We start from the raw sequence: 10,879 nt of genomic DNA, 5'->3' as shown, positions 1-10,879 counted from the left end.
ATTTTAAACCAGATAGGATCTGACGCTGTGCCTTACTTGTCAAAAATGAACTATTTCGCAGTCCTTTTATTTTTTGGATTGGCTGCCATAGCAACATGTCAGATTGTCGGCGCACCAGAAGATGCTACATATACTGATGAAGTTACCCGTATGGCAAAATTTGCAGTCGGCGAGATAGGTTCTGAGTACGCATTTGTCAAAGTCATTTCCGGAACGAGACAGGTAAACCACTTTTATTATCTGCAAGTACGAACATTCAAATTATTCTGCGGAAAAATGTCGCTGAAACAAAATTAGGCAATGTAAGCACTCCTCTTTGTTGTTGTTGTTTTCAGCTTGTCAACGGTCTGCTGTACAACATTGAACTCGTTGCAAAAAGGATAATAAAGGGACAGGTGACTAGATTCTTTTCTTACTTTTTTTTCAAATTTCATATTTAATGCTGAATATAAGTTTTTGCTACTGGATTAAAACGTTTTCAGGTAAAATATTGTATAAAACGAGGTATGGCAGAAACCACACAATTTGAAGCGGTATGCATTTTATGGTAATAAACACTGGCACCAGAACAGAAAGAAAATGCCTCTGTACATGTAATACCAACCCCCTAGGTATTCTATAAGAACCATGGTCATGAAGAGGAAAATATACTAAACCGTTTCAATCGCGCATTTCATACCTAAAATACGCAGTTCGGTAAATGTGTACTATGGATATCAAACAAGTGGTAATTTATTCGACGCCGCCAGGAGGCGGTGTCGAGTATATGGGATACACTTTTATTTTGGACCCTGTAAAGATGGTAATGAATAGTTTCGGAATGATAAACTGAACACAGTGAAAAGTTTATAAAAGGACCCTCGATATTGCACAATAGATTTTAGTAAATAAACAAAAAAATGACAAGAAGAAAACATAAGAAATGTATGTAATGTAAATTATTATGTGATATAAAACAATGTTATCTGTCTTTCCTCTTCTTATTTGTAGAGCAGAAAATATTTTTTTAATTTACAATTCCGTCAAAATGTTGATCCGATTTATTGATAAGGGAGGTTACTCTGTAAGTCAAGTTTTCTATTTCTGACCTTAGCATGACCTACTTACCTATCTAATTTTCTATAAATAGAACACACCGCAGCTACACCATACTGCAACGCGTGATTTGCGGACAATGGAGCGTTCATGCATTTTACAATAACCTTTCAGTAAACTTCGAAGAGAATATTAAAAAATAAAAATATGGAAAATTACACTTTGCCTGCATAAAATTCCTTGAAAAAAACGTATTAACAAATTAAATAAAGGAATCAATAAGCATATATATGTTTAAATGAACGTAGGAAGTGCCGCTGTTCACTTATTGTTAATCTTTTGTCTTATTTTCCTTATTGATAGATACAGTGATGTAATTTCAGAATGCGCACATTTTTTGCAGATTCCTTTTACAGTTGTATATTTTTATAATTGTTATGGTTACCTTAACTTTGAAGCATAGAGTTTCCCATTTGTGACCACATGTACAACTGGTAAGAATATTTCTAAATATTTTATAAACTCATCTTGATTCTAACCTTTGACTTTTTTTTGCTTATGTGTCATATACTTATTGTTTACAGATAGTCACTGTTAACTAAGGTGTGCAATAAAGGGCCATCATTTGGCTGAATTTGACAGTGACAAGTTAATACTTATTTAAAATGTGGTTAGATCGAAATATCAAAAGCCATGGAACCATAACTTATCAAAGCATCAGTGATTTTCAAATAGATTTCCTTCAATTGAATTTATATTTTCATTAATTTTATATGACTGGTCACTTGCTCCGTTTGTATTATATCTTGTTACTTGTTTCTATTTTCTTTTTGTTCTTTTTTAACTTGTATAGTTTGTTTTTGTATCTGTCCATTCCTGTCTAACTTAAAAAACGATTTTCATTAAAACATTTTCTACACTTTGGCAGTGGGTTATTATGCTTGCTAAATTTCTTGTAATATTAGATTTGAATCAAGTTTACCGTTGGTCCAAAAAAAAAAATGAATTCTATGATATTCCAAAAGTATATAAGAAAGATTCATGACATTTGCTTTGTGAATAGGCGCAATATAGAGATTATTCATGTTATATCATTCTTTTCTTGGACAAAATTTTTGGTTGTTTTGGCAACGGAAACTGTATAATCTGCATTCTGAAATATATAATGTAGGTGACTAAGGACCATGAAACTTCATCAGTGAATAGAAAACACTCATTACATTATATAATAATAAAAAATAATGGTTTCTGTGACCACAACTTTGAAATAGTTATCTTTCAACATTTCCTCATTTCCAAACTAACTGCATTTCTGTGAAACTTCATACACATACTCCTGTATATAAGAACTTTTCACAGGTGGTGAAATAAATTCTTTAATTTTATATGTAAAGGGACCACCTACTCGCAATGTAGAGGTAGAGGATTTGTATTGCATGACAATACTTTTCTATCATGCTTATTTTTCATGCATTTAACAGTTTATAACATATATTGTATTATGTGCTAATGTTGATAATTTGTAACCAGTCAGACTAAGCCCCCATCACACCAAACTAGTTCTCAAAACGTTCCAGCCCGTCCTAAAATATTGTAAAACGGGCTGCGATCTGGCTAGAACGTTTGAAATTTGGCAGGAAAATATCCATAACGCGATCATAGTTAGTTCTTAAACAGTTCTCGATACGTCCACTGCGTCTTTATCCCGTCTGAAGTACGTTTATAGTAAGTTCATTTCGGAAAAAAATGCCCGTTCACCTCATGTGAACACCGTTTGTAGGCAGTCCAAGTCCGTCTGTAGTCAGATTAAAGAAGTATGTAACTAGTCCTACTTCGTTTTGAGTACGCCGAAATACGTTCTAAGTAGTTGTTAACTCGACCAACTCGTTCACAGACAGTTTAACTCGTTCTGGTTACGTCCTTATCTCTCCCTAGTACGTTCAGAACGTAAATTGCAATCACGTTCTGGCCCGATGGCTATTAAAAGCCATCACGTTCCGCCCAGTTCTCATTCTCGTTTGTCTCTTCAGCCTCTCAAGACACAAAAAAACTACAACAATAGGCAAGTATCAATATGACTCCAAAGAAAAGTGAAGCCAGACAGACAGGGTGTAAAGTGTTAAAGCAGCAAAAGACCAATGCCGATACAGTCTCCTGAGTCAGTCTCTGAACGTGAAAGTCGAGAGGATGAGTGTCGTAATATATTCCCTGCACCTTCTGACGACTCTGACTCCAAGTCCGAGGATGAAGGAGGACAGAGTCCGAAACCAAAAGGCATAAACTTGGCTAAACCTTGTGCGCAAATCTTGAACCTGTACGACAACGGCATGTATTTATACCCTAACTTGTGTAATTATACTGCAGACGGGATCGACGTTGTAGGAACTGTGAATAAACGTACTAAAGGTACTAAAAATGTGCGGAGCGTACTGAGAACGTATTGTAAACTCTTAGAACTGTTTTGAAACGTATTGCAAACTTAGTATTTTATTTTGATCGTATTCAGACGGAATAACGACGCACTAAGGATGTAATGCGGTCGAGTTAAGTCTTTCTGTGAACGGGTTAAACGAGCTAGAAACGGATCCGGTCGGTGTGCACACGTACTTAAATTGACCCCCGATCGCATTACGTCATATCACGTCTCTAGTACGATCGAAGTACGGCGGTTCAGTTCTTAGTACGTCCATCTCGTTTTAAGTACGTTGTCAGTCCGTCTAACTGCAGGACGGAATGATTGGCAGAAATTTTTGAGTAGGCTCAAAGTTCTGGAGCACCATTCCCGTTCAACCCCGTCCGAGCCAGTCCATAAAGTTCTTAGACAGACTGTAGAACGTCGCTACTACGTCTGTTCCGTTACCACACAGTTTGAGCCCGTTCGGTTACATTTTTTAGAACGTACTGAAAACGAGCTTGGTGTGATGGGGGTATAACCAAACTAATAATTAGGTGATTTCTCATTTTGCAATAAATGTACTTCAGACACAACACTTGGCGGCGTCTTTGATGCTTGCATCAATGAATTTCCTTGTCTTCTATTGGGTACCGGTCACATTTCTTCAATACATTTTATCTTAGAGAAAACAACGCGTAGTTTATAGTTATTTCAACGCTAGATTACAAAAACATTCTGATTGGCTAATGTGAAAATGTATGTCAGTCGTCATTTTACTACACGTGTTCGCTAAAATGTGAAAATGCAGCATAAATGTGCAAAATGAATAAAATAAACAGAACAGATGCAGACCAATGTACGATTTCAAATTGAAGATCATATACAAGATGAATTTCATTCATCATTTCGGATTTTATTGTAAAAATGTGATTTTTATTAATTCTGTTTTTGTTTGTTTATATTTCGCCAAACATGTGCACACTGCCGTGACCTCTAGACCGGATGTTCATTAGGGAAGGTCAAGCAAGTTTTTTTCTGTAACGTTGACGAAAGCATAACATATGTTGATAATCTCAGCAATATGGAATATTGAGACAATGTGACTGGTGCACGATGGAAGATAAATTATCGCTTGTTCAATATACTAGGTACCCATTCACCGAACTGCGCGTTTAAGTTGAGAAATTTACGATTGAAACGGGTTAGTATTTTCCCGTTCATGACCATGGTTCTTATAGAATACCTAGGGGTAGAGTATAACATGTACAGAGTCATTTTCTTTCTGGTCTGGTGCCAGTGGTAATAAATGAGCGCAGAGCAACACTTTTCCCGATTTTTGGTTGCGGGTTTATCCCGCTACCAAAGTTAAGTGTATTTCAGACAATCATATAGCATCTTTATTTGATTCCAAATTACATCCAAAGGATATTCATGTGCTTCACAAAGTAGTCCCATTCATGAACAATGCGGATGAATTATCAATGATCAAGCAGTTCTTATTCAACCTCTATTCATTCACACTGACCATTTAGATTATACAAGATATATCAAAGATAAGGTATTTCAGCCCATTGTTATAGCACTGACTTCCAGCTGCGGATTTAGATAAGTTAATGTAATGTCAGACAGAGTAAATCTTAGACATTAGGCACATTTGTATTTGATTCTTATACATGTATATTTACAGATTGGCATTTAAACAGAAAATTAATCTAGCAAAACCCGCAACCATCAGACATTTTAAGGCTTTGATTTATTAAATAGTATATGTAATACTTTGCTATCTACTTGTGATTGTCACGTTTGGAGTTTTACCATTGATGTTAATGATACTTCGCGTCCCCTGAATTGTAATAACATTTGTTCTTTCCACTTCAAGCGTAGCATCTAGAACAAAAATGTTAATTACCGGAACATTTAATTTTACAAAGTTTCAAACAATTGATATACCCCTGACAAAAATATTTGTTGATGGTTGCCAATGGTAAGACTCCGAATGCACACATAATAATGCACAGTTTAAATATTATAGCTGTTACACCTCAAAATGGTAGCAACGAATCTTGAATGGAACGTATTTTGGTAGTTTTTTTCTACATCAGGGGCTGTGCTAATTTCTTTGGGGGAAAAATGAAATAATTGAGCTAAAAGCTTTTTGGAGGTCCTGATGTGATATATGGTTCTCGTTCCAAGTCTCATAAAGTATTTTTCCTGAATATTCAGTTATAATAATAAGGCTCATGTTTCCAAGGTACCAACGTTTAGTCGGCTAATGCACTGACTCTTAACAAAATATGCCACTGAATCTGGATTCAGCCCAACGGCAATCCTACACACCGGGATGTAAGAAAAGTATTTCCAGCACCAGGTGAAAATACGAGAAAGTTATGTCCGGTATACAAAAATACGAGTACCTGATATTTACTCGACCAACCTCGGAAACTCTCGGTGAATAAATCAATCGGTAACCCTCGGACCGGGTTGGATTATTTAATTGTATTTCACTACTAGGGTCGCTCAAAAAGCTCTACAGAGCTTATGTTCATTGTCTCACAAAGCGACAAAATTTACCTAAACCTAATTTTACCTAAATTTACCTGAATTTTAATCTCAAACAGTCTATACTTACTTATGGGCTTTTGCGAAACCTGTCACAGGGTCATGCCAACGACGCATCAAATAATTTTGGTGAACAGTTGTGCCAAGTTCCTTCAATGTCTTTCGATGAATGTCAAAGTTAGAGTTGTATTGACCTCTCTCACGTGTGTTTCAATGGTCCTGATTGACTGAATCTAGAGCCGTTAAATTTTCAATGTCAAGAGGTCAAGGTTGGATAGCCGACTAAGTTCCATCATGACTCCCTTTGAAATAATATTATCCATTCGTCACAAAATATTTTTTTTGTAAATCATGAGATTATTATCAATACCGTTTTGCGTTGGATGTGTACATATCCAACGTATTTTGGTGCTAGACTTTTGTAAACAACCAAATTGCGTTGAGTGTAACGCATTTTGGTAATGACTACCAAAACTCGGACGAATTTTGGTAGTGACTACCAAAATGCGTTGCTACCATTTTGAGGTGCAACATAGCTATTTTAATTTACGACGATTTACTGCATTGAAATTTGATTAAAGACTTTCATTAAATAAAAAAAATAAATAATGATCATTTCTCTTTACAGAAGAACAAAAGGAGAAGGTGCAAAGTTATTGTATATGAGGTAGCTCACGAGGGTTATCTGGAGCTTGAAGAATTCCATTGTCATTTTAATAACAAGCCACCAAGACTTTAAAAGCATGAGAATGAAGCTAAAGAAAAACCAAAAAACATTAAAATTCAAAAAATGAAAATTCATGTTTTGTTGAGAAATATATCTGTTTTAATTCAGACGGGTGTTTGACTTTTGAGTCTGGCATTAAGACGAGTTTATTTTAACGTGTAGTCAGATGTTCATATTTTTTATGCAAAACACCGTATTCATTAGATTAGCCGTCTTTGAATAGATATAGCAGACAGTGGGTACAATTTGTTCGAATCTCGTCCTGAAGGATGCCATTTAACACTCACTTTTTCAGAAATTTCAGTTTATGTATTGGTCATTTTTATTTCAAAGTTTTTGAAATTTACGAGGTTTAACATTTGGTGTTATTTTTATATCTTTGTCATGGCTTTTCAGTTCCATTTCGTAGTACAATCGATGATTCTCAAGTGTACGGTCTACCGTCGCTTGCTTTTTCTGTCTCAGAATTAGAATCAGTGCCATCTTTGGACTGTTAGATGTATAATGACTATTGAATTTGGTCTGCGTATTTTTTTAATTGTGGTATTTGTTTTCAATGTGGCGGATATGTTTCACGCCTTTTCACAGCTCAACAGCATCTCTATTTACTGTAGATAATTAATGTTAAAATATAGAACAGTTCTCAGAGGGATTCGAGCCATGGGTGGTAGGCTCGCCTTCTGTGCACATATTGTCAGTTTATTTACTAGATGACACAGTTTAAACATTATATTTTCTTATACTAGTATATTACGTGTTACATTGACTAACATAACCATAATGGTGCAGCAATTTTCCTTTGAATTTTACAGCTTGAATTGATAAACATGTTAACACACACTATTAAAGCAATAGCTGCGTTAATATCCTAAATAGCTTTTCTTCTTCTTCTTCTTCTCGTACGCGACTACACTGTCAGACCAGTAGCCTCGATGAAACTTGTGGTTTGCCGCAGATCCTCAATGCCTATACAGTTTCTGGTGGATTGAGGCATCTATCGGCCAAGTTGCAGCTCGCTCCTGGTCATGCCTTTTACATCTCTGAAGTATATGCTCCGCAGTCTGATCTTCCTCACCACATGGACAAGTTGGCGATGATGCCAGTCTGCATTTGTTGTACATGTGAGCATTGAGCTTGTTGTGCCCTCAGCGGAGCCTGACCATCATCACTTGTTCAGACCAATCAAGGCGATGAAAAGCATCTTCCTCCATCCTTGGTCTTGTTAGTGCCTTGATGATGGTGACTTTCTCCTTGTAACTCACAGGTTCTGTTGGTTGTTCTGACTGAGCTCCTAGCTTCACTAGTTTGTCTGTCTCTTCATTGCCTGCAAGTCCACAATGGGATGAAATCCACTGAAGTGCTACTTTGCAGGTTATACTCAGGCTCTGCTCTTCTCCTGTCTAGCTGCGGAGCTTTATAATTGATCAGAGCTTCCATGACAGACAGTGCATCTGTGAGAAAGACGACTGAGGAGCTTTCTTCTGCCTAGTCTTCAATCTCTGCCTTGTAATTGCTACAGTGTTTTCCTGTGGCTGCATGTAGTGTTTCTGTCTTGCCAGATGGGTATTAAATGAAAACTCCTGCTCCTCCATATTTGACGGCGCATTTGGCTGATCCGTCTGTATAGACATTAGTCCATGATTCCGGAGGATAGACTTCATTAATCATAGCAAGTGTGAGGCTCTTCCGAATGCCTTCATCCTCTTGCTTCCCGCGGTCAAGATGTGGAACAGCAAGTCTCACAGTCACTGAGGACAGATCATTCGCTAGTGGGTTTATAATGTCTTCAGTACCTAGGGCAGTCGTTGGTATGTTCAGCTCAGTTTTGAACTCTCGGTTGAATAGCTTCTCTTCTTTGTTAATAAAATTGAGAAACTTCAAGTGGCTCACATCAGCCTGATCAGGTTTCTTGAAGAATGTTGTCAGTGCTACATGAAAATCAAAGAAAAATGGGGGTCATGTTTGATGCGAGAGAAGTATTTTTAGTTAAAAATCACAACTTTAACATGAAATTCTAAGTAAAAATTGCACATAAAATATAGAATAATAGCTCCAGATCTTGTGTTTTATTACATGACTGTATTCTATTGTTTCTCTGATTGGCTGAAAACGGTTCGAAAAGTAATGAGTAAATATCATATCAACTTATAGTAGGATAATAAAAATAGATCGAAGTAGGTGCATGGAAAACCAATATCAACCTGATATGGTCTAAAAGTAGATGGCAATATTTCCAATTTCAATCGTCCAATTTAATGAGAATACAGTTGTAATAATATATCTGACTATACATCTACAGGGTGGCGAATCACGTGATCGTTGTACGTCATATCGCTATACCGCAAAGAAGAAATAATCAACAAAAGTCGTCGATTCAAATCTTCAAATCAATGTAAGTTTTTTATTTCTCAACCAATTTTTATGAAATATGTTGCATGCGAAGGAGAAAACAGTATTCAATCTCCCATGTTAATGGTTTCCTTCTAGACCGTCGCTAAATATACAAACACCCTGGAAAACCTTTTCTACTCGGCCCGATCGCATTGGCTTATCCACCAAGAAAATGTTATTTTTGACATGTATTTTATACAAATCCTGTTCCAGTGGTCATGTTTTGACAAAGAAAACTTCCAAAGTTTTCTGTTTACTTGAATGAAACATATTATATACGAAATCAGAGTATCAGTGAAAGGGAAAACGTGTATTTTATGAATATGCTAATCCACAAAGAAAACAATTTTACGCTAATCCACCAAGTCATTTTTTCAGGAGCATGGCCGATCCAGAAACGGGTGATTTAGCTAACCTCTGTGGAACTTGTGAAGAAGTTTTAAGTACAAAAGAAATCTATATACCCATGAGAAAGAGCATGCTGGTACTTTGCCGTTCCATTGTTGTGGAAAGTCATTCGCTTCTCGCCAAAGTCTACGACGACACAGGTAATAAGCATGTTTACACTAGTACAATTCGCAGACATAATTAGTGATCGTACTGTTTGGCAACTATTGGTACGCTTTGTTGCTACTGTCCTTCAGTTTGTAAACTACGAATCCGGGCTATATCTTATACAGTTATAAATCGAATTTTATATAACTTTATAAAGCCTGAGAGCATACGATGTACAGCACCGCGCTGACTAAATCAAATGTCAAGTCTCACGGGGGATTCAAACCTATTATATAGAGTTAATTAACAATATTTCGTGTCCGATATACAGCTTACATATAAATGTATCAATTTTTCATACATGTACATGTCCGCTAGTGTTGAAAAATACCAGACAATCCAGCATGCAGGATGGGCCTCGGACCTTGATAGGAATGAAATATACTTAGGAAATAAAAATATGTCTCTATATTTTATCAGGTGAATAATACATGGGCGGGACTTCGGATGCGTATTAATTGAATAACGAGTGCGTAGCACGAGTGATTTAATTACTCGCATCCAAACGACCGCCCATATAGTAATCGTCGATAAAATATAGAAACATGTCATCTCAAGAAAAACAGAACAGAAACAATAGTCTTCTCAATTTTTCTTAAGTAATTTAACAACCAATGTAACAAACCTCTTCGCTGCCCCATTTCGGAATTAACTCCCTTTATTATATTTTATAACGCTTGTGTAGAACAGAACTATTCAACAGATTTTGTTTTTGAAAAATTTGAGAAAACTATTGTTTCTGTTTGTTCACATGATTGCGACTAGAAAATACATAGAAGCAAAGCTTTGTTGACTCTTTGGAACAAGTGGGTCCTCATTAATTTAGCTTTTGTTTCATGTGCATTGATAATGAACTTGAATGTTTGTACGCAGCATTACACACAGGGCATCTTTTCCGTTTTTCTTCTTGATGTGTTGCCATATGAGACTTCAGCCCAGAGTACTTGCTTGCCTTCAGTCCACAAATGTCACATGAATATTTCTGGTCTTTTTTTCTCTCATTTCTTTCGTGTTCATTTAGGCCTGATTGTGTAGAAAATTCTTTGTGGCATGTGGTACAAACAAACTGTTTGTTTTCTTCGTGAACGCTGCACCTGTAATAGAATATGTGAGACACTCAGTAAAAGAATCATAGGCGCTGAATTACCTGGATTAATTATTTCCTGATACTACTCTCTATAAAATACATAAAGAAGACTACACGAGCGCAATCATTT

The 10,879-nt window shown here is 36.3% G+C and overlaps 1 protein-coding gene across 1 annotated transcript; it reads left to right on the top strand.

Annotated features, from left to right (window-relative positions):
* Positions 1-6,823, top strand: LOC123529363 (uncharacterized). The gene is made up of 3 exons (XM_045309674.2): positions 1-222; positions 336-395; positions 6,618-6,823. Exons 1-3 carry the CDS (start codon positions 46-48, stop codon positions 6,726-6,728), a joined length of 348 nt encoding a protein of 115 aa, XP_045165609.2. The 5' UTR covers positions 1-45; the 3' UTR covers positions 6,729-6,823.
* The last annotated feature ends 4,056 nt before the right edge of the window (positions 6,824-10,879 follow it).

The sequence above is a fragment of the Mercenaria mercenaria genome, chromosome 13, assembly GCF_021730395.1.
Source record: "Mercenaria mercenaria strain notata chromosome 13, MADL_Memer_1, whole genome shotgun sequence".
NCBI classification, from domain to species: domain Eukaryota; kingdom Metazoa; phylum Mollusca; class Bivalvia; order Venerida; family Veneridae; genus Mercenaria; species Mercenaria mercenaria.
The sequence above is the reverse complement of the archived record's forward strand: the minus strand, read 5'-3'. Positions and strand labels throughout refer to the sequence as shown.

Bases quoted from the DNA above. Each gene is read 5' to 3' on its own strand.
- LOC123529363 (XM_045309674.2), top strand. From the start codon at position 46: ATGAACTATTTCGCAGTCCTTTTATTTTTTGGATTGGCTGCCATAGCA. The intron at 223-335 runs GTAAACCACTTT...TGTTGTTTTCAG, and splicing joins TCATTTCCGGAACGAGACAG to CTTGTCAACGGTCTGCTGTA. The intron at 396-6,617 runs GTGACTAGATTC...TTCTCTTTACAG, and splicing joins AAAGGATAATAAAGGGACAG to AAGAACAAAAGGAGAAGGTG.